Here is a 24,992-nt window from a genome sequence, read left to right on the forward strand (position 1 = left end):
GAAGGACAGGGTCCTGAAAAAGGGATGTTTCTTTTTTTGCTGAGTTGATTTAGACCAAGCGCACAACGTCCACTGGCTGCAAAAAGCATGGATTTTGTTAGGGGACATTAAGGCCACACAAAGGGGATGCTGCCGGGAAATTCTAGGCATTATCAAGTGTTTGTCAAATTGAATGAGAGACTGATGAAGTGTGTACAGCCTGCTCAAAAAACAAATCAGAGGGGCCTCCCGAATGGTGCAATGGTTTCAAGGCACTGCATCGCAGTGCTAGCTGTGCCACTAGAGATTGAGGGTTCGAGTCCAGGCTCTGTCGCAGCCGGCCGTGACTGGGAGACCCATGGGGCGGCGCACAATTGGCCCAGCGTCGTCCGGGTAAGGGGAGGGTCTGGCCGGCAGGGATGTCCTTGTCCCATCGAACACTAGCAACTCCTGTGGCGGGCCGGGCGCAGTGCACGCTGACACGGTCGCCAGGTGTACGGTGTTTCCTCCGACACATTGGTGCAACTGGCTTCCGGGTTAAGTGGGCATTGTGTCAAGAAGCAGTGTGGCTTGGTTGGGTTGTGTTTCAGAGGACGCACAACTCTCGACCTTCGCCTCTCCCGAGTCCGTACGGGAGTTGCAGCGATGAGACAAGACTGTAACTACCAATTGGATACCACGAAATTGGGGAGAAAAAGTGGTAAAAAAACTTTTAAACATGCCTTTCAAGCAACTTTTTTCAAATCCTCATTAGAGTCGAGTCATGCAGCCTTACAATTAATAAAACATCTAAACATATAGCCCAACATTTGTAGAAAAACTAAAGTTAAATGAATAACTCTAAATTAGGCATATAGGAGTACCTATTTCTTTGTTAACTGCTCAACACAGAATAGCCACATGTGCGCAGTTCCTCAAATCGTTATGTGAAAAAATATCCTTTCTACTCAGCTTTGTTCAATTTTATTCTATAAAATAATATAAAATAATGGCACGGAATTCTAAGCAAATCTTGTCTGCTAAACGAACTAGTGTAGCCCACAGCCATATGGCAGAGCCAGATCAGGACTTAACATAAGGACATACATGGATTTATTGTGAAGGTGTAGGCTATATTACATGGATTTTTTTGACTTTATAAAACCTAGACGTTCGAACAGTCTGTATCAGTGGCTTGTAGGCTATGTGTGGAAGCCAGGCTATGTGTGGAAACTCCCAAAATACAGGTGTGCCAAGCTTGTAGCATCATACCCAAGAAGACCCAAGGCTGTAATCGCTGCCAAAGGTGCTTCAACAAAGTAAAGGGTCTGAATACTTATGTAAATGTTAATGTAAAATTTCCATTTTAAAAACCTGTTTTTGCTTTGTCATTATGGGGTATTGTGTGTAGATTGATGAGGAAAAAAATAATTTAATCAATTTTAGAATAAGGCTGTAACGTAACAAAATGTGGAAAAAGTCAAGGGGTCTGAATACTTTCCGAATGCACACGCATGCACACACACACACACACACACACACACACACGCAGACACATACACACATACACACGCACAGACACACACACACACACTACCTCCACAGCCTGTGTGTCGGGGGTGAGGCGGTCGAAGAGGAAGCAGAGAACACGCAGGTCCCGGCAGTACAACACCAGCTCCTCAGGAGTGAACTTCAGAGAGGAGCTAGCCGTCACCAGCTTGGTCCGGGATGGGCCCACTGCAGCACAGAGGTTACACAACCATCTTACAGTCAAAACCCACGTACACAGAACACAGTACACCACTGATGGTTCATAGCTACAGCTTCCTGTGTCAAGCCGAGTCTTGAATTGGGTTTAGGATATTACCACTGTTTATTATTTATATCATTCATCAGATTTTTTTTTACAAGTACATCTCGTGCCTCTCATAGAACAAAGGATTTTGGGAGCACTACAGCCTAGTAGTTGTAGAAGCCTTACCAGCTACAACCTTCTCAATGGAGGCCAGGGCCACGTCATGATCCCCCAGGAGAACAGGGTCTGCGTTGTCCTACATACGGAGGGTTAGAGGGATGGTACAAATATAGGTCCGTTTGTTTGATCAGGATTTTTTACACCAATGAATGGATGGTCTGAAAACGTTCTATATGATGTTGTTGATTGTGATGATGATGATTACGCCCACAAGCCTTCTTCTAGCAATAATACGGCATCATTACTACTTTCCTACTATGATAGCAGGTGAGCTGTCCTTCAACAGTCCATACTCAGAGCTAGTCCAGTACTCACGTCAGGTTTGGGGCTGTCCTGAGGCACAAAGGCCACTCTGAAGTGGGTACAGAAGAGAGTGCCAGACAGCCATCCGCCCCCCTCCTTGGCAGTTAGCTTCTTCCTCACCAACACAGCCATCTGGAGCACACACTCTCCTGGGGAACACAGACAGTGGGTTTAGGCTGGAGCACACACTCTCCTGGGGAACACAGACAGTGGGTTTAGGCTGGAGCACACACTCTCCTGGGGAAGACAGACAGTGGGTTTAGGCTGGAGCACACACTCTCCTGAGGAACACAGACAGTGGGTTTAAGCTGGAGCACACACTCTCCTGGGGAACACAGACAGTGGGTTTAGGCTGGAGCACACACTCTCCTGGGGAACACAGACAGTGGGTTTAGGCTGGAGCACACACTCTCCTGGGGAACACAGACAGTGGGTTTAGGCTGGAGCACACACTCTCCTGGGGAACACAGACAGTGGGTTTAGGCTGGAGCACACACTCTCCTGGGGAACACAGACAGTGGGTTTAGGCTGGAGCACACACTCTCCTGGGGAACACAGACAGTGGGTTTAGGCTGGAGCTTACTGAACATAATACAACAACTTTATTGTCCACAGAGTGTTTCAAATGTCCCTGATATTGAAAACAATAAAAAAGTACCCAATTTTAGAACATCATGAGAGTTTCATTGTCAAGACTGAGCATTCCAAGGTAATGTGATAAATTGTGCAAATACCAGAATGATTGCGTGTTTGAGGGAAGGGAGAGGGTAACGTTGAGTGCTATGTATAACAGAAATGTGAATGAAAGTAAACTTCAGCATGGAGTTTATCAAGGGGCTGGGAGGTGCTATTTTCTCAGCTATGTCAGCCACTGAACGGTTGAGTCAAGCAGATGTAGTTGTCAGGCATCCGGGTCCAGCTTGGCATTTGCCTCATATTTCCGATCACATTGACATTTCACACACAAAATTAAATATGATGTGTGCAACCAATGTGATTACAGTTCTACTGTACATAACAGTTAGCATAACAGCCCTTACATATAAGACCTCTCTCATGTACTTTGATGCGCAATCACAATTCACCAGCTTGTGATCGGGCTCCATAAACTCAAAATCACTGAAAGAGGGTTTCAGAAAAGGTACTCAGACATTCATTTTCTCTCTAAGACGGCACGCAACATTCAACTCTCTTTTGTCCTTCCACACTCTGAATTGGTATCTATTTCTTTACCTTCATACAAATATTTCAGCTCAGCCTGTCTACCTAGCTATCAGTCTGTATCAAAACGGCAGCTGCTAATGTTTCAGTAGAGAAGGTCCAATTCTCCTGTCCGATCAGGTCTGGATCTACTGAAAGATCCAGTGACAACTGCCTGGGGACAAAGCTACTGTAAGGACTGTATTGAGCGCTACTGGGATCAGGATGATGAGAAGGTGGTCTACAGCAGCCCCCAGTGCAGACTGACCTTTATCCCTAAGGACTTTTCTAAACAGAAATACCATCCTGGCTGATATGGTGGAGAAACTGAACGGAGAATTCCAAAGTGTTTTCTTTTATGCTAGACCCGGAGATATGCAGTGTGACGTCTGCTCGGGGAGAAAACGGAAAAGCGGATATTTCCTGTCTGGTGTGTATGGCCAGTCTACTGTAGGACTGCCCTCCAGCATCACTATGAATCTTCTGCATCTAAGATGTACACGCTAGTCAAAGCCTTGCCAAAACTGCAGGAGAAGGTCTGCTCTCGTCATAACAAACTGCTGGACGAGTACTGCAAAGAACAGCAGTGTTTCTGTTATCTGCGTAGATGAACATAAAAGCCATGATACAGTCTGAGCTGCAGCAGAAAGGAGTGTGAAAGAGATTCGGGTGAAAATACGGTGGGAAACATTCCAACTGAAGAGAAGAGCGAAGACATGGGAGATAGAACGGCTCAGAGAAGCTATGGCGTCACTCAAGAGCTCTGCACAGGCAGCAGCGGAGGACAGTGAGAGGATGTTTAGCTGGAGATGATCCACTCCATTGAGAGAAGGTGCCCATGAGGTGAAGGAGTCGATCAGAGCCCAGGACAAGGCTGAAGTGAGTCGGGCTGACCTGCTCCTGAAGCGACCGGAGCAGGAGGTGGGTAAGCTGTGGATGAGAGAAGATGAGTTGGAACAGCTCACACACACACACACAACATATCACATCTATTTCCTTCAGACGTACAAGGAACATTGTAAGCCTGTCTCTGAAGATTTGCCTGCCACTTCCACTAAACCAGGCTGGGATTTTGGGGCGGTGAGGAAATCAGTCACTGAACTCAAGAAAAAGTTGAAGAGCTACTAGAAGGAAGGGGTGGAGATAACCATGGCAGTGAAAGCTGTCCAAATACTAGTGCGACACGAATATATTTAAAGCAAGTGAGGAATCATTCCGTCATCGCAATTATTGATATCAATGCAAACATTGTCACAAATACAAAAGGCAGCATGATACCAGAGGCATGTGCGTATCAATAAATGTATTTTCCTATTTAGATTGATGAACAGTTCCCTGCCTTTTCTCACTGTGTTTTTTTGGCCTTAAACGAAGCTGCTTGTATCAACGCCAGTCATATACTATTCCACCTCACACTCCAACTTCTTCTCATCAATATACTGTACTTACAGTTGAAGTCAGAAGTTTACATACACTTAGCTTGGAGTCATTAAAACTTGTTTTTCAACCACTCCATAAATTTCTTGTTAACAAACTAGGTTTGGCAAGTCAGTTAGGACAACTACTTTGTGCATGAAACAAGTAATTTTTCCAACAATTGTTTACAGACAGATTATTTCACTTATAATTCACTGTATCCCAACACCAGTGGGTCAGAAGTTTGCATACACTAAGTTGACTGTGCCTTTAAAAGGCTTGGAAAATTCCAAATGATGTCATGGCTTTAGAAGCTTCTGACAGGCTAATTGACATCATTTGAGTCCATTGGAGGTGTACCTGTGGATGTATTTCAAGGCCTACCTTCAAACTCAGTGTCTCTTTGATTGACATCATGGGAAAATCTAAATAAATCAGCCAAGACCTCAGAAAAAAAATTGTAGACCTCCACAAGTCTGGTTCATCCTTGGGAGCAATTCCAAATACATGAAGGTACCACGTTCATCTGTACAAACAATAGTACGCAAGTATAAACACCATGTGACCACGTAGCCGTCATACCGCTCAGGAAGGAGACGCGTTCTGTCTCCTAGAGATGAATGTACTTTGGTGCGAAAAGTGCAAATCAATCTCAGAACAACAGCAAAGGACCTTGTGAAGATGCTGGAGGAAACAGGTACAAAAGTAAAACGAGTCCTATATAAACATAACCTGAAAGGCCGCTCAACAAGGAAGAAGTCACTGCTACAAAACCGTCATAAAAAAGCCAGACTACGGTTTGCAACTGCACATGGGGACAAAGATTGTACTTTTTGGAGAAATGTCCTCTGGTCTGATGAAACAAAAATAGAACTGTTTGGCCATAATGACCATCATTATGTTTGGAGGAAAAAGGGGGAGGTTTGCAAGCCGAAGAACACCATCCAAAGCGTGAAGCACGGGGGTGGCAGCATCATGTTGTGGGGGTGCTTTGCTGCAGGAGAGAGTGGTGCACTTCACAAAATAGATGGCATCATGAGGGAGGAAAATTATGTGGATATATTGAAGCAACATCTCAAGACATCAGTCAGGAAGTTAAAGCTTGGTCGCAAATGGGTCTTCCAAATGGACAATGACCCCAAGCATACTTCCAAAGTTGTGGCAAAATGGCTTAAGGACAACAATGTCAAGGTATTGGAATGGCCATCACAAAGCCCTCACCTCAATACTATAAAACATTTGTGGGCAGAACTGAAAAAGTGTGTGCGAGCAAGGAGGCCTACAAACCTGACTCCGTTACACCAGCTCTGTCAGGAGGAATGGGCCAAAATTCACCCAACTTATTGTGGGAAGCTTGTGGAAGGCTACCCAAACATTTGACCCAAGTTAAACAATTTAAAAGGCAATGCTACCAAATACTAATTGAGTGTATGTAAACTTCTGACCCACTGGGAATGTGATGAAATAAATACAAGCTGAAATAAATAATTCTCTCTACTATTATTCTGACATTTCACATTCTTAAAATAAAGTGGTGATCCTAACTGACCTAAAACAGGGCATTTTTACTAGGATTAAATGTCAGGAATTGTGAAAAACTGAGTTTAGAATATTTGGCTAAGGTGTATATAAACTTCCGACTTCAACTGTATGTATCCTCATTACACTTCAGATGCATTTTCCAATCCAAATGCATGACTTCCCTTCTGGGCAGGGATGTATTGGTGCATATTTACAGAGCCTTTTTTTATGTCAATAAAACTTGCAACTTAACCTGCTCTGGTCTAGTCCCATGGGATACAGGGCCAATATATTTTCCAGGCTGATACAGCTTTGACTCTACAGCTATCAATATTAGTCTATTACCATGTTATTACGCCATAAATGTGTTTAAATGCTTTGTTAGGAATGGTGAATTTATGCAACATATTTTGAAATCTGTTTGTAATATTTTGTTGATGCTTGAAAATAAAAACTAGATTCCAGAACTCTAGAACTCCAGAACAAAGCTTCCAAAAACAAGCACTTTCACCCATACAGCTCTCTCACATCTAAACACACTGAGCACAAAGATACACCCTCTTTCACACAGCAGTGAGACAGCACATTTGTAATGCTCTCTCCCAGCAAAACAAAGCATTTGCCAGCTAGACTTAGGTTTCCATGGCAACAAAGTCCAGGACAGAGTAGAGGGGGAAAATAGCCTTTTTGTCTCTTGCAATGGAAGTGTTTGGCCAGACACCATCATGGTGGAGAGAATGTTTTCAGTTTCAGTTTTTAGAACAATAAAAAGGATTTGGTGGGTTGTTGAAAGGGCTGAATTCCTTCAAAACTAATTTTAAGGAACAACTGAATTCCTTCAAAAATAACGTTGAAGGAAAACAAAAAGGGAATAAGTCAAAAACATAACTGCACAAAGCATGCCATTTTGGTAGTGCTCAACCTCAGACAGCCAATTAGACCTCGGTTGAGAGAAGATTTTCAGGGATACCAAATTACATAAAAACATAAAAACAGGAAATCGTAATTTAACACATCAAATGCTTGTTTATCCTATGAGAAAGGGAAGTGGGGTTGTAATCAAGGTCTTCACAGCTAACACTCCAATACTTTGCCCATTGCACAAGATTAACACCAAAGCCTGGCAAAAACTACAAAGAAATCTTCAAAGGGTCCCTCAGCAAAGCCACAAGATCTTTGGGGTGTGTGAGCTGAGGACTGGAATCAAGCAAGGCACTGTGATTAGGCTATGTTTACGCCGACTTCGGTCTCACGATGCCGGATCAAAGTCACAAACCCTCAGCACAAGTATTCCCTTTCTAAAGTCCCGGACATATAGCTACGAATTAAACTCTTGAACCAGGCGCCCTACGGACACTTTAGGTTTTAAACACAAATGAGCTCTTGTTTCTAGGATTGCCTGTTACTCTGTGTCCAATCAGGCTCAGTGGGATTTGCGTGCTCCTTTTAATGGCTCCCCGGGTGCAACAGTGCTGAAGACATTTCTCAGGCATTGTGGCTCACAGACATGAGAGAGGGGACAGGAAGTGTCTGCTTCTGGTTTGACTGTTCTGGACTGGAGAGTCTGCAGGTGGTTTACATTCCTACAACATGGGAAGCTGAGGATTGAGTCACTCAATACTCTGTATACAGTGAGGCTGTTTATAAGATGACACTGGTAATTTAACAGTTTAAACAGTTTTACTTTCGTCCTACAGAGTGCAGGCCCCACACCCACCACACACACACAAAGCTCAAGTGCCTTTGTCTCTCTCTCTCTTTCTAACCCTCTCTCGCACACAAAAACGCATGTACACACAGACTCACATATGCACTCAGACAAACACATACACAGACACTTTCAAACAAACACACATAAACACTGGAAAATCCCCACTGTGGCTATCTTTCTCTTTGTCCATTGGTGTTCTGCCAGTGGATTGAACAACCTGAGAAATCGGGCCAGAGAGAGCACAGCTGAATGTGATATGAACCAAATGCTCCATTTTCAATTTCATTTGTTTCCAACCACATTTGTTCTCCATTTTGTTCCTATGTGCGTGCAGAGGAGACGTTTCTGGCCCTCTGCTAACCAATGGGAGAGAATAAGACAAAAGGTTTACCAGAGCGGTGTCATGAAATGTCTGATGAAACAGCACACACACAGCTTTGTTTTCATACATTTACAGGACTTTTTGGGGAATAGAAATGTATTCCCATTCAACAATCCTATTTTCCCTAACTCCTAAACCTAAATATAACCCTAACTTTAACCCCAAACCTAATAATTAAGCCTAAAATATCATTTTAACAAAATCCGGACATGAAGTCCTGACTTTTCAAAATGTTTCTTGTTTTCCTACCTTGTCAGGACATTCTGGTGACCTGTCAAGACATTGTGGTCCTGATAATGTAGGAAAACATGTATACATATGCACACACACAGACTGCACAGAGCTCTTCGCTACTTCTTTAGGTAGTTAGTGTGCTATCCAAATTGAGCTCATAAAGCATACAATTGTATAATCTTCAGAGATATTGACCTGCTCTTCTCTTGTCACTCAGCAAGGCCAGCAGTGACAGTCCAATGATTGACACCAAACCAAATCCAGTGTAACATAAGCGCATGGATCAGGGGATTGAGGTCATGCTCTGAGGAGGGTCCTGTCCACTTGGCTTTGTCTGTGGATCTACAGTAGGCCCCTCACATTCAAAAGGTACACAATCTATCTATCTATCCACCCATAGCTGTTTGTGCTGCCCTGACCCATTCACCCCCTGGAGCCCGCTCTGGTTTCCCCTGTCCTGTGTACGAATGTTATCTGAGAATGTGATGAATGGCACGCAAGATTGTATAGTATACAGTAGACTGAGGCCTGGGACTGTTCCGACTGTCTGTGTGTCTTTGGGATGCTGCAACGTGAACCCTTTCACCCAGTTTGCTGCCACAGATTCCCCATTCCCTTGCGTGGTGCATCTGTGAAAGTGTGTGTAGCACATTTTTCAGAGCTGAAAGTCAGTTTCCAACATGAGAGAACTCCTTCGCAGAAACTATGACAGTGTTTCCAATTCGGATGAATCCTTTCTGCCTTAACGTGAGGCAGATTTCCATGACCAGATGTGTTTCAAATCTGCCATGGCAGGACACAGAAAATTGGTCAGAGAAAGGGAAGAAGAGGGAAGTGAGAGCCGGAGAGAAAGAAAGACAGACGGACAGAATTTCACAGTCACGCGATAACAAAAACAACTCAGAATGGGTCCACAGTGACCCTCAAACAGACTGGGAGAGTCTGGAAAGAATGAGATAAAAACAGTTTCTGAATCAGACAGAAAAAGTGAATGAAGTGGGAAGTGAGGGAGGAGGGACGGGGAGGGGTGTGTCTAGGTCAGCGGTACAAGGTGGAAGTGAGAGCTGAAAGTGAAAGGGACAAGGAAACACACACACTGCTCCCACAGAGGTGCTGTGAATAACTGCTGATATGAATCGTTAGAGATTAGCTTGGCTCTGGAGGGGCCCTGGCCTGCCAACATTCCAGTTGGAAAGCTCCTGCTGCGGTGTGCTGCTGAAACTGAGATTATGACCAGGGGCAGGGGCCTGCAGCACTTCTCTCCACAGTACACTGACACACTATTCTCAGAGGCTACATTACAGTAGCTTAGCACTAGGATTTAGTAAGAAAACAGAGATACAGATGGGTGCAGTTTCAAAAGATGGACTTGCCTAAAGAGATGTGGCTGACGCTGTGTTTTCAGACCCACATGTTATGATACGCGTATAGCTACTGTATTTGTCACATGGAACTAGCCTCATATTCATCATTGCTCTTCAGTCTGGGTCTTACCTGGTAAGCAGCGTAGTCCAAACATATCTCTCCCCCGTGCGTTGACACCACTGTGACTCAGCATCCTCTCCTGCGGGGGGAACAGAGAACAGACCTGGTGTTATTACTGCATCCCATCAAAAATAACAAGAGAACAAACACTAATGTGATTTTGCTTCAACTCAAGATTTTCTTATTGACCACATTCCCCAAAACCATAGCCAATCCCACAATGCTCCATGATGACTCTCAGTTTCCATGTTTTATTAGTTGTTTTGCTCTGTACTGTATGATTTGACGCGGTCTCAAAGTACTCCAGGCTGTTCTGCTAGCGGCATAATCCAATCCCATAGAACCACAGGTTGCTATTACCGGACTACTGGCTAGCTGCTAGCACATATGGGCCCATTTAGCCTGAGCTCCCACCCACCACAGAAGACCATTTACATAGTGGAGAAATCACACAATGCACAAGACATAGGCCTAGGCATTGAAAAAGGAACTGTTTGTTCTGGTAATGACCACTCTGGCGGTCCAGTATAGAGACATGGAAATTGCTATAAAGTATACAATGAATCTTTATGGTACTGACTACTCACTCAGCAATTCTTCACTGCCTACAAGGCCACTATTCACAAACATGTTACATTTTTGCTCCAGTTTAGTCACATATTTCTTGGCTTGTGAACTAAAAACAACTTACTATAATGTGTGACAAATACTCTTAGGTTACTATAACTCTTGTGACACACACAATGTAGAGGTGAAGTGAACTGTGTGCTAACATGCTAATGAGAACGTATGACACTCTTCTGGTTTCCTTTAGATTAACGTTCTCGTGAGGTTTTAGCCACTGTCAAACAAAGATAACCGTTGCTCCTTAAACAGGTTGTAAGTTCCACTCATTCATAGCATAGCTGTTTGCCTTGTCTGTGAAACGCATATGCCCAACTGACGATATCAACAGTGGCCTAAGCTCAAGAGCACTCTGCTAACATTTGCATGATGCTAGCATCATGCTAATGTTAGCAGAATACTTGAGTGGCTGAAAATGCTAGAGAATATGGAGCTTGAGGAACTTGTCAACAATAACTATAACAGAACTTGCACATCTGAGTAATAGTAGTATTGGTTTTCAGCTTCTTTCCCATCATCAAATCACACAGCTTTTAAATTCTTGCCTCAGAAAACAAGTGCCAATTCTCAAGTGAAGTCATGTGGTTAATCAATTTTCCAAATGTATTGGCTGCAGTTAGAGAGAAACCCCAACCCCAAACTGCCAACCCCCCTAACAAAAACCTCAGAAATGGGCTCTAACAAAAATCTCAAAAATAGGCTAACAGTCCTGACTTTCTCAAAACGGAAGATGAAGTCCTGGGTCATATCAAGACATCCTGGACAGGGTCCGCTACAAGACCATGGTGCTTGCCTACGGAGCTGTGAGGGGAACGGCACCTCCGTACCTTCAGGCTCTGATCAGGCCCTACACCCAAACAAGGGCACTGCGTTCATCCACCTCTGGCCTGCTCGCCTCCCTACCTCTGAGGAAGTACAGTTCCCGCTCAGCCCAGTCAAAACTGTTCGCTGCTCTGGCACCCCAATGGTGGAACAAACTCCCTCACGACGCCAGGTCAGCGGAGTCAATCACCACCTTCCGGAGACACCTGAAACCCCACCTCTTTAAGGAATACCTAGGATAGGATAAAGTAATCCTTCTAACCCCCCCCCCCCCCCCCCCCTTAAAAGAGTTAGATGCACTATTGTAAAGTGGTTGTTCCACTGGATATCATAAGGTGAATGCACCAATTTGTAAGTCGCTCTGGATAAGAGCGTCTGCTAAATGACTTAAATGTAAAAATGTAAATGTTATTGTTCCACCAATTTTATTGACTCAATCCTCCACCCAAGACCTGAGTTAGCAGAAGGGCATGGTGGATAAACAAGCCAGTTTTTAAATTACAAGGGAGAACACTAAAACTTTACAACGTTCTTGGTTTCTGCTCGCCAGCAGACCATTGTAAATTCTGGTTTTCACCCACAGCTGCATTCCTCGCTCTTTTTCTGAACTTATTTTGATATTTAGATCTTGTTTTATTATCTGAAACTCAGTTCCTATCATCAACCCTTTTGGGAGTTACCAATATTAACAAACTCGGTTTCTGTGCCTTGGGAATGTGTTATATTCTGTAGTTCAGTAAACATATTTGGATTCCAACAGCAGAAATTCTCCAAACTGCTCCACCAGCTAAAACTACATTGGAGGCTGAGGAAGAATAGAGTGAAAACCCATCAAATAAACTACAACAAAATGTGTCATAACATGAAGAGTAACTGCACTAGACAAAGGTAGAACAAGTCAGCAGGTAGATTAGATAGGAGAGAAGGGCGAGGTGAAGCTGTCTAGACGAAAATGACTGGAACCCTAAATCGGTGAGGGAGAGGAAAAATCACAAATTAGAGTCCTAAATCCAATTCACCTCCCAAAATGAATAACCACATGTCCAGGCTCTGTTTCTGCTGATGTTTCACTCCTTGACTCTCCCTTAAGTATCTGGCTTCTGCGTGTGTGTACTACTCGATCACTCATTCCCTCCCTCCTGCACTCCTTCCCTTTCTCCTCAGGGAGTGCAGCCAAGGCCCATTGCAGTTTCCATTGCTCATGGCTTCCCCTTGCCACTGTGGCCAGACTTCTTCTACAGAGGAGAACATACCTCCTCTGCCCTGAACTAGACCAAACTTACTGGTGGAAGGAAAGTGGCAGTCCAACACCACAGAAACCTCACACTGTAGGGTTGAACAACGTCCCCCGCCAACAAGGGGCCTGTGTGTAGCTCAGGTAGTTACATTTTTACTAGTTAGATCATTAAAACACACTGTTTTAACATGTGGTGCTGCTGTGGAGGGAGGTTAGCCTGTAGGTGTATGTGGTATTGTCCATTTCCTCACATCAATAAGCAGGTTTGTGGCTTTGTCGTAGGGCCTCTAAAAATGTAAACAAGGATGTTGGGTCTTTTCTCTAAACATGGACTCGCTTTAAAGTGTTTTATCTCTTGCCCCATTTGGAGCAACTCCTGAAACATAACCAGACAAAAGTCGTCCTGAAACCCAAAACCGTTTCTGTCTAGCCGTGAGCCGTGGCTTTGCTTTAATGCTGCCTCATTTCTTTTGCTTTCAAGGAGCGTCTACGACAGTGTAATACATTACCTACAACAGAAATAGTCACCTCACACACTTTATTACACCGAGAGAACAAAACCCCAACGACAAAACAATGAAAGAGATCCCACACTGGAATAGACTACTGAGAATTCCACCTCGGAATGTACAAAAGACAAGGAAAGTGATTTAAACATATAGGAGAAAATATGAATGTTTTGATGAATCGTAAATTCATATGCCATTATCCACTTGCCCTGCTTAAAATGCAGCTTTGAACCACTAGCTTACTCTACTGCCTGCAGAAGCAGTACTATAACTCTCCCTATGGAATCTAACGTGCCCACTACTCTCCATATAAATGAAGGTAGAGGGACTATTTATAGTAATGCCTATGGCGTCTTGGCCTTATATCATTATAACGACCTCAGTATAGACGTGGTCTGCAACAAACACTCATTAACTGCCCTTAATGACAGTCCAAATGAGTTGCTGCTCATGGTGAGACATTTTGCATTCTAATCCTCTTCTATATTCAATTCAATTCAAGGGGCTTTATTGGCATGGGAAACATGTGTTAACATTGCCAAAGCAAGTGAGGTAGATATTATACAAAAGTGAAATAAACAATACAAATTAACAGTAAACATTACACATACAGAAGTTTCAAAACAATAAAGACATTACAAATGTTATATTATAAATATACAGTGTTGTAACAATGTACAAATGGATAAAGCACACAAGTTAAAATAAATAAGCATAAATATGGGTTGTATTTACAATGGTGTTTGTTCTTCACTGGTTGCCCTTTTCTTGTGGCAACAGGTCACAAATCTTGCTGCTGTGATGGCACACTGTGGAATTTCTCCCAGTAGATATGGGAGTTTATCAAAATTGGATTTGTTTTCAAATTCTTTGTGGATCTGTGTAATCTGATAATCTGTGTAATCTGTGTAATCTGTGTAATCTATATCCCTCTAAATTAAACTGTGTATCTAGTCTGAAGGAAACTGTTTGTATACTCAATGATGCACTCCCTGTGTAAGGAGGGTTCAAAGTTCAATCAGAGGCTGTGTGTGTGGGGCACGTGTGTGTCAGAGGGTGTGTGTGGCGGTATGTATTTCAAGCTTCTATTTGTCACTGTTTGTGCATGTGTCAGTTCATAGCTTAAGTATGTCTATTTGTAGACTGTAATAACAGGACAGGTTTCAATAACTCGTGTTTTAAATGTGCTTCTTGTTTAACAAACATTTGTGACTCCAGCAACTCATAAACATTCAACTCCCACATTGGGTGTTGTCCAAAACATTCTAGACACTTGAAATGGACAGGAACAGGCTACCATCCTTATTTCACGCTTCCCTCGGGATAGCAGTATTGGTTAATAATCACCCAATGTACGATCAATAAATCCTTGAAAACAAGCATACATCTTGTTTACTAATGAGAGACGGCATCGTTTTGTTCAGTTTCCGCATGGGAAGCACCGCCAGTTCCATAGCTTGTTTCAGGATCGGAGGCCTTGGCCCTATGGGACCAGGTGTGTGAATACCATTTTGGCTCTCTTTTATGAGCCCTCATGGATCTCCAGCCACTCTGAATAGAGCTGAGCCCTCCTCTGACATTTTCACTACTGTGGCACTTGCATTGTGTTGTGTGGTTGACTGACTGCTTCCAGATTCTAGCTAGCTGAGGAGCCAGCATTTGAACAACTCAAGGGAGGGGATAGACAGTGAGAGAAAACAACAAGCCTGGACTGTAATTATGAACAGAAACATGCAAGCCTCCGTATAACCCAACCAGTCTGCATGTGATGTGAAATGGATGGCAGGACTTTGCTTAACCTTATGCCATTTCTCAATGGTAACTAATTTGGTATTACTGTACATAGCCTACATACACAAGAGTTACAACACTTATTCCACAAATGAATTTGGTTCAGTACTGGGACCAACTGTAGCCTACTTCTTAAATACAAAATGTGCACGACAAAGGTTTCAGATCCATAGACAACTCATTCCTCATTTCCATTCAGTGCATTTCTAAACCTCAACACTTTAGTGGTAGTGAAACCAGCGTGTGTAGGTGTATAATATTCAGGACATCACCATATGTTTATCTGCAGCCACATTGCAAACGTTTATTTTCAAGGTGGCTAAAAGAAACTGCTATTTCTGTTAGGCACTTATATCCAAGAACTCCTGCTCCTCAGGCTGTCGTTGCCATGGCAACAGTCAGATGTTGCGCTAATCACCCCCACTCCACATGTGAGCAGCAATGCCTGAGGGTGGACTTGTGGCATCTATTATCGTTTCCCCCTGCGGCTTCTCAGAATAACCATGGAGGCGGAGCTAAGCAGCACAGAGCGCACGAGCGCACGAGCACACCACCATAAAATTCAAAATAAATATCTAGGCTATGATCATCACTATAATAAATCAGTCTACCAATTTTCACCAAGGTTCTTCGATTTAGATTGGTTTGAATTGTATTGGGCTTATAGACATGTCCCTCGCCCCGAATGTGTTCACACAGACACAGTCTTCCATGCAATGATGTCCAAATCTCTTGTATCTCTGTAAATCTGCATGGCTTCTGCCTTTACAAAATACTTTCCCCAAAGACGGGGGTGACATACTGTAAGTAAAAGGTTGATCCCTTTGTGGTGGTATAACAGACGTGAAGGCATCAACAGTGTAAACCTGTGCACAGACAGACCCATCCAGAGCTACACCACAATGTGTTCTGTGCAACAACAAAACTCAAGGCCACAACACATGAAGGATCTCAGAAATAAACCTGAATGTGAAGAAACCACAGGTCTCTGAGGTTCAAAATAAATAAATATAGGCCTTTGGTGATAACGTGTGATGGTAGCAGCTTCCTGGATGATTGCTTCCTGTCCACCCAAGTTAAGAATCAAGAGGTGCTGCTGAAGAGGAGTTCGGAGTTATTTAAGAAAACAGGCATCACTACGCATAATGATCCAAGGTCTTGAATATGTAGGCTAATCCCACTTGTCGTATTCAATTCATATTCCCACATTTCATTCTTCTCTTATAATACTGTACAGTATGCAACTGTACACTGTCTGTAGGGTTTAAGTTTGTTTAGTCCATCAGCTCAAAATATTTTTTCTCTCTAAATCCGTATTAACCATATGGGCATTCATAGCACATGCCATCATTTGGTATGGATAATAATAAATAGAATCCAAACAGACAAAATTAATCAGTGCACATGTGCTGCCTGTCTCTTTACCATACAGAAACCTAGTGCATAAAACAAAGAATGCTACGATGGACAGCTTCTTTTGGATGCTGTATAAAAGGAAATCAACCCCCTTAGTCCCAGACAGTAAGAATAAAATGCCTTCAGTCTTCTGTCTGTGGAATGTAGGTTATCAAACCATTAAACTGTTTCCACAAGTAATACATACGTCTTACAATGTTTCATAGAATTCGAGACGTTGTCAAATTAGTTGGACACATTGTAACTAACCATTCTGAACACAGCAAGATATCTAGGTGGAATCTACATCCGTTTATATAGTCCACCAACGATGGAACAAAGTATTTGTTTATTATTCTCATTGGTAGCTAAAGTTGACCCACGGCAAGCTACCTTCCAGAACACGAAAAAAATCAAACAGAATATTAAAACATTGAGTCGAAAGCCTACCTTTATATCTGGAACCATCTGTCTCACTTTGAACGTGGTTTTGGATCCCGTTAACATTTTGACGTCCAATACTCAACTCTCTCGGAGCGAAATATAGAAAGTAGACCTTAGTTAATTTACGTGTTTTTCGATAGCGAGAAGAAAAAGGGCCTTTAATCGCTCCATGTCTGTATCAGCAAAACATAAGAAACGGTCCACTTTCTTCGAATGTCAGCGATACCCTGCATCACCGGTTTCGAGAACAGAGGTGGTCTCTGTGAATTAGAAAACTAATTTCGTTTCTGTCACGGTTATCATTGCCGAAAGAATCCATGCATGTAGGCTACTGTGTAGAGCACGCCCCACATAAATCAGCCTGTCAGGAATATTTGCCTATAGTTGTTAGTCACTGGAATGTGGAAGAAATGTTTACCGCTGCTTGTATCGATTCCTTTCCATTTGTTGATTCCCTCGCCATAGTTAAAATGACACACCAGTGAAAAAAGCAAGTGCAGTACAGCCTCTTAAAGGGCCAGCAGTGTAAAAAGCATCTAATAGGATCCCAATTTTTCACCAGTAGTTTGTACTTCAATAATGATCCTGCAAATTAAGCCACCTTATTCAGGTAATCAAGGTCTTGGTTAGTTGAATGAAGTGTCACAGCACCGGGACTAAAGCAGTTCAGTTCTTCAGGACTATGAAGAACGCTGTGCTATGACATTTTGAATTTAGGAAAGGTGAGACAGACAGTATGTAGAGCTTTTGAAGTAGGCCTAGTTTTATGGAAATGGAGACGGTTCAAATGGGCCATTTAATAAATTGTTGAATGCAGGCCTATACACAGATACACATATTTCTAAATACAAATGTTTTGCCTCCAATGCTACATTAGTCATTTGTAATTGACAAACTGATTCACTGAAATTAGAAGTATCGAAACAGCCTGAGGTACAGAAATAAAAATGTGATAGTGTAGTCCCGTCGTTAACTTCAATATAGATACTTAACATCAACAGCCCTATAACATTTTACAGGATCATACATGCTTATAAAATAGTTGTAAATCATTATACCCATGTTACTAATGTAGAATGAATTGGATGCTGCATTTGTAGTATTCTGTAAAAGGGCATTGTCACTAAGTATTCAATTTCTCGCCTACCTTGAGAATTTCAAACGAGAATGGAATCAACGATGTAAACAAGAAATTCCCATGATGACTAGGCTTAAAGAGCACAGAAGCAATATAAAAAATACTATTTCAAAATCTAAATAAATTACCCGTAGTAAACTACCTACACAAGATTACAAGACCTAAAAAAGGCACCCATTTGTAGGCGTTAGTCTTAACACAGGCCAGTGATGGATATGAGTGATACAGTACCTGCAGTTGATCCTTTGGTAAATGATGAGCGTCTGAGGTACGGCTGCACTGTCATCTGAACTGACAAATGTAGAAAGGTAGTACTGCAGTAATGCAGACAAATGCTATTGGAAGAATATTCCAGCGGGATTGTACTGAAGAAATTCCTTTGGATGAGCAAATAGAAATTCTAAAATGGATAAAAGTACAGTCTGTCCCTCCTAACAGACAGGTGGGGAGACCGTGTCCTTGTGAACGAGCTATAAATCCAAACCTCATTCTACCACATGGGACCCTATTCAATATTACATAAGGGTCTCCAATTTCTCTAATACATAGAACAGCTTTCAGACACTGTCAGCTGCATCATCTGGGTGAAAGTTACTTCTAATGTGTAATGCTGTAACAAGTTGTTTCTAAAACGTAAAAACAGAAGTTGCTGTTTAATCAACCAAGCGAGAGAGAGACTTGAGTGTTTCAACACAATTGATAATTGGACAATATAATACAATAGTTTTGAACATTTATATCTACTGGCTGGCATCAGATGTAGATGAATCGATGTACACATTGATTCTAACAATGTAAATCGCAGTTAACCCAGAACTAAAATCTGGTGTCATTTGGTCGATAAATGTACTGGACTCCAGTACCATTTATGTTTAAGTACATTTACATTTACATTTAAGTCATTTAGCAGACGCTCTTAAATAGTCTGGCCACGAGAGATTTGAAATCAATAGTGTCACAATTACATCATCCTTAGATCAAGATAATACCAATTCTCACCTTTCATCCAACATTGTACATCCAATGAGTACATTGAAAAACAGACAATCCCTTTTCAATACATCTCTGTAATACCTACCATACATTTGTAACCCCCCAAAAACAGTCAGAAACGGAGTAAAACATTTGGATTGCCACCATGTTGTTGAAATACAAATGAGAATTTATTCAAACAGTGCAAAAAAAATTAAAATAAGATGTTCTTTCCATCCAGATTGCACTGTCACAGCCTCTCCTCTCCAAACGTGAAAGGAGAGAGAAAAATAAGGAAAAAAACAGGTCAAAAACCCAGGACAGCCCAAATCAGCTCAAAATAATTCACAAATTTGGTTAAATGGATAGTCATTTACATGCAACAGTTCCAGTCCCATGCAACTACAGTATCCCATGTTCATGTTGCTGATGACAATTTTGTCCCATAGAAATGAGAGAAAATGTACAATATAAAAATAATGGGTCAGTTACTTTGTAAAACAAATTCAAAGCCATCTTATTCCTAGAGGGATTGCAGCAAGAGCATAGGTTGAAAACACCAACAATCAAGTATTGAATCATTACCGTAATGTGTTAGCATTGCATGGATTGGTGGTGAAAAATAATGCACACGTAAAATTCAAAATAAAAACAAACAAATAAAAGCCAGTCTGCTTGACACATAACATACTAAAAGTTCCTCAACTAAACATTCCAAAAGAAAACTTCTGGAGGAAAAAAAAAATCTTACTATAAATATTCTCAAATCATATCGTCAGGTCAGCAATGAGGAAACTAGTTTGCTAATGAGAAACCTTTGAGTTTAGGAGGCTCTTTTGTGATCAACCTTGACAGCCAAACTGTCCATTCTGGTGAATACTGACTCCTCCATAAACCCAGGCTATTACAAGCTTATATTCCACTCATTTTAGCATCCGTCAATATAGATTATCTTTAAAAACATTGTAAAACTTTGGGTTTACAAAAATAACTTCCAACATATACAACCTCGCTGTCATTTGTTTTTTTATACAAAAATGTTTGCAGTCTATAAGTCAAATGTTCAAGATGTTGTCTGTAAGCCATCCAATTCTTTAAAAAAAAATTGAGTTGATGTAAGCTAATATTATTACATTGAGAGGAGAAAGCACACACACACACACACATTTCTAAGTTATCCATCATCTTTCCATTAAAGATGACCTCTTGTTTGTGCCTTATGAGCTGCAATTTTTTTGTTGCAAAAAGGTTTCATACAGCGTAAGCACACACACACACACACACACACACAGAGAGAGAAATATTGTTTTGGATATAGCATAATGGTATTGTGGGGAATGGTTGGTTCCAATTCAAGATGCACATGCCACCTCGAAGTCATGGAGCATCCCTTGAAGGGTGACTATTTTGAGCCGCATGTTTGAACTACATCTCAAAAGACAAACATTACTTAAAGTCCCTCATACCCTTGGCAAATTGTATTTTTGGAAATAAACTCAAATCTTAGTACCCTTGAAAATTGTTCTCTTTTGTATTTTTGGTTAAGTAGGGCATGGAAACTTCCAGGAACATTGAACACAAATACAAGAGCGCCATCCATTGGGCAAGGCAGTGAATTGCATACAGATATTCTCACACCATTGTGCTTCAAGTGAAAAGACTGAACGGCTCTTTATCAAGTCAGGAAGATTGGTCTTCCTCATGAGTCTACATGGCTCATTGGTAATAACACGGCTTGGATGAGAAAGTGTTAATACATTGGTGATGAGAAAAACAATCAATTCCTAATCTGCAAATCATTGAGAGTAACATGAGACCAAGACGGTATCTAAAAAATGTGATATGTTCCAATCTCCAGAATTATTATTTATATATGTTTTTACATTTGATCTCTAAATCGCTTTGTTCTGAACTTAGAACAATGACTCCATGTCTGGATGCAAAATGAAAATAATTAAAACAGGGGCTTTACACTGAGTAGGGTACAAACATACCAGAAGAGAATCTGCAGCAAAAACGAGTAGTGTACACCTGATGCACATTTTGTAAAACATACAAACAAGACTGTAATGCCACAAGGACAAGAGACTGAAAAAGGCAACTAGGAAATAGAGTTAAACCACAACACTGGCACCAAAAAGCTGTACCCATGGTAACTGAATCCTTAGAGAAGGGGTTCTAGCCCATGCATCTGCCCTCCCGCAAGTAGAGGTGGCAGTGTCTACAGTTCTGACATGACCTAAGGACAACATAACAGTCAGATACCTTCAAAACGGTAACAAAATGTCTACGGACATTAGGAAAGTGCTTGAATTTGTGCAGAAAGAGGTTAAGCGACAGGGGTCAGTCACTTGTTTGGAATCAACACAATGCCCTCAATAGGACTTGAAGGGGAGTTGGGTTAAACAATCCAACTTGTTTTGAATCGTATCAATGGAGTGTCCATGTCAGGAATTTGAGGTTTGCCATAAGCAGGAATTCACGAAAAGTTACATGAATATTTAGACCAAAGTAACACAGCCCTATGGACGAGATTCCAGGAAATACCTGTTACCTTTCTCAGCCACAAGAGAAGCAGAGACTAATTGACAGTTACAATGTAAGTGGACAATGTTACAATGGATAGTGTCTTTTTCAAGCAAAATGTGAACGTTTATCAGTTTAGCATATACTGATTACCTTGAGGTCGAGCTGAAATTGCGAGGGGAGTTTGTGTTTTGAATGCCGGTTTAGTAGTGTTGGATGACCCGAAATGTACCAGCACATTATTGAAATGCCTCATTTTCATGGTGGATATAAAATGACAAAAACAAGTCAGGAACAGTAAGATTCTAGCAACCTTATTAAATACTGTATATTAGTCATTCGGAATATCTACCACAGTACTCTGCTATGTTTGTTCTATAATTGATACTGGGAGATATCTAAAAATTGTAGAAATGTTAAAATGTACTTGACTGACATCTGGACACAATATGGTTTGGACACAATGGTGAATTTAGATTGGATGGTTACTTTGCCATAAAAAGCATCTTAAGGGTGGATAGGGCTATCTGTTTGCCTGTTTATATTTGAGATTAACTTGTATAGAGGGGGTCTGTTGCATTCTGGAACGTTAGCAGCGCCATTGCAGCCCACAGAACAGCAACTACTGTAACATAATACTGTGGTTTCAATTTGCATTACAAGAGCAAGGACCAAAGCAAAAGAAACCCAACTACTCATCAGGAAAGAGCTCCAATCATTCCCAAGTCATACATGAGCACCCGGTAACAGTAATGCCCTAGGCTAGTCCATCTGCATACATCTCTAACCCTCTGGTTGAATAGACTAACAAGACATCGAAGGGCTGATTCATATGTTAAAATACCACCAATTTACAGGGCCAAATATAGGTTGTCTCCACATATAGAGGAGTGATAATCAAGAAGTTTCAGGTTGTGCTTGTGCAGTGTTAGTTTGTGTGTGTAATGTGGATGTAAGAGTGCGTGTATCGCCTGCCGTATACATTCTCTCCACCAGGAGGAGACAGTTGCGAGGTGACAAGGGGACAAAGCGGAGGAGAGCCTGAAGTTCTCACTCTCTCTCACACACACACACACACACAGCCTGCATAAGAGCCACAGCAAATGTAAGAGAAGTGCACAGTCCTATTGTCTAACGCCCGCCGCAGCAGCCGCCAGCCACCTTCTCTCCAGTCACTGTACCGATCCTGTCCAGGACGCTCTCCACACACAGTGTTGCCTTTAGAGAAGGAAGTGATGCGATGAGAGGGCCAGGCTCTGTATCGTCCTATAGCAGGAAACCTCATCCATCAGTTTCCTTGTGGTTGGTGGCCACACAGCCAGTTCTGGTCAGCCCGTCCGTTCGTTCAGAACCTGTGGATGGCCGGCTCCGTTTCCCTCCTCTTCAGCTCCTCTCGGTAGCAGCAGGAGCAGTAGTTGCCCGTCTCGGGGTGTCCGTAGTAGTTGCAGCTGGGCGTCCGGCAGCGGCTGGACTGGAGGCTGGACAGGCCTCCGGCGCTGCCCAGGGAGTAGTGCCTGACCGGGAGAGGCCCGCTGCGAGGAACATCCAGGCCGGAGCGCACGTCCCGGAATCCGTTAGTGTAGCCCCCGCCTACAGGCTCTGAGGTGGGGTAGTCTGGAGGGTCGTGCTCGGGGAGGTACGAGGGTGCGAAAGAAGAGGGGATGAGGCGAAAGGGGCTGAGGGGTACCGGTGCCTGTGGGGGGTGGTACTGGGTGTGAGGGGGGCCCTGCGCCATGGGGCAGTGGCGGGGGAGGGTGGCGTAGGAAGGCAGACCGGGATAAGACGAGGCTGGGGAGCCGCCTGCAAGCTGGCGCCGCGTCTCCATGTAGCCGTGCATGTGTGGGTGCTGAGTAAGCGGGACGGGGGCCGGGGAGGGCGGCTGATCCATGAAGGTTGGCCGGGGGATGGGCACCACGCCAGAGTAGAGCGAGGGGCTGAACGAAGACGACTTGAGGTGGTTGAATGTGGGCGGTGAGTTCTCAGCCGGCTCTTCTTTCGCTTCATAAGTGCGGTAGCCCACCTCTGTGCCCATCGTTGCCTCCTTCTTTGGCTGCTGGATGCCGTTGGTGCTTCCTTTCCGCTCTGCCTCTCTCCGCTGCTGCTCCTGCTCTACCCGGAAGCGCTCCTCAGCGTCAGACAGGTAGCGCTGGATCATCTCCTCCTGGAAGGGCTGGCGGTTGCTGGTGGTGAGCAGGCCAGCAAAGATGAACTTTCTCTCTCCCTGCATGGCCGCCCGCAGGATGCCCAGGCTCGCCTTCACGTCGGCACTGTACTTATATGGGTCACACTCTCTGCTTCCGCCGCCCGTGCCATTCTGACGCTCGCTACCCGACGACGGCGAGCCCTTCCCAGAGTCCTCGGAGGCGTGGGCCGAAGGCGAGCTGTCCTTGCTGCCCTTCCGCCCCCTCAGCGAACTTTTCTTCTTCTCTGTGCCCTCCTGCTTGGCCCCGCCTCCTGCATTCTTCCCCGTCATCAGCCCGCCCACGTTCTTTTTCAGCTTGCTGCCCAGGCTCTTGCCGAAGCTGCCCAGCTTGTTTGCCACAGAGTCAGCCCTCTTCTTGTCTTTGTCTTTCTCCTTCTTGGTCTTCTCCTTTGCCCCCGTACCCGTCAACGTTGCCGAGCTGTTACTGGACGAGCTGGAGGAGGAGCTGTTCTTGGTTGAAACACCTCCACCTGCACTGGCCGCCCCTGCTGTCGTCATTGCATCCCCGTTGCCGTTGGAGCTGCTGCTGACCGACTCCTTGTCGGATTCTCCTGAGTCGGGAGGGGTGCGGGCGTCCTCTCCTGCAGAGGCGGTGGGGGACTCGGGCTGGGCCAAAGGTGCCTGCTGAAAGAACGGATACACCGATGATGAATTATAGGGAAGAGAAATGTAATTTTTTTTAAAGAAACAGGGAGCAGGTGTGAGTGACGCAGAGAGCAACAGAGAGATTAAGAGCAGGAGTGAGAGGTACAGATGACTCAGTTCAGAAAGCTTCTTTGCCATTTCTATAAATTCTATTGGAAAATGTACGCTATAATTGGAGAGGGTGTGACCTACAATGAAGACGTCACTCTAGTTCACACAATGGACAGTTTTAAAAACGGTCCTCTCTGCCAAGCCCCATAACCGTGACAACCGAAGAGCTAAAGGTAACGCCAACATCCTCGTTTTTATTGGAAAGGCCTAGAAAACAGCGATCCTTCTATTGCTACTTCTCACTAGAGGTTAACGGTGAAATTGCCATGAGGTTGAGATCCTTTCTGACTCTAAGGCATTAGATTGGAATGCACGAAAAGGCCACTCAAACCATTTAGTGTGACGTCAATTTATGTGTGGTTTGTTTTCACATGGGATTTGTGAAGCAGA

General features: G+C 43.2%; 2 protein-coding genes across 3 annotated transcripts in view; both read right to left on the minus strand.

Annotated features, from left to right (window-relative positions):
• The window catches only part of LOC139573741 (myotubularin-related protein 11-like), a 32,982-nt gene extending 15,492 nt beyond the window's left edge, over nt 1-17,490 (minus strand). Inside the window, exons 1-5 of the mRNA XM_071397542.1 lie at nt 17,014-17,490; nt 10,195-10,264; nt 2,249-2,385; nt 1,940-2,009; nt 1,556-1,695 (exon numbers count right to left, since the gene is read on the minus strand). Coding sequence (XP_071253643.1) covers nt 1,556-1,695; nt 1,940-2,009; nt 2,249-2,385; nt 10,195-10,264; nt 17,014-17,070 — 474 coding nt within the window. The 5' untranslated portion in view covers nt 17,071-17,490. The remainder of the gene's footprint in view (nt 1-1,555; nt 1,696-1,939; nt 2,010-2,248; nt 2,386-10,194; nt 10,265-17,013) is intronic.
• Nucleotides 17,491-19,284: 1,794 nt separating this feature from the next.
• The window catches only part of LOC139573742 (OTU domain-containing protein 7B-like), a 30,686-nt gene continuing 24,978 nt past the window's right edge, over nt 19,285-24,992 (minus strand). The window contains exon 12 of one of the 2 annotated variants that reach the window (XM_071397544.1): nt 19,285-24,467. In XM_071397544.1, coding sequence (XP_071253645.1) covers nt 22,989-24,467 — 1,479 coding nt within the window. In that variant the 3' untranslated portion in view covers nt 19,285-22,988. Of the gene's footprint in view, nt 24,471-24,992 lie in introns of both variants that reach the window. The other variant, XM_071397543.1, reaches the window with a different exon arrangement.

The sequence above is a fragment of the Salvelinus alpinus genome, chromosome 4 (assembly GCF_045679555.1).
Source record: "Salvelinus alpinus chromosome 4, SLU_Salpinus.1, whole genome shotgun sequence".
In the NCBI taxonomy this organism is placed as follows: domain Eukaryota; kingdom Metazoa; phylum Chordata; class Actinopteri; order Salmoniformes; family Salmonidae; genus Salvelinus; species Salvelinus alpinus.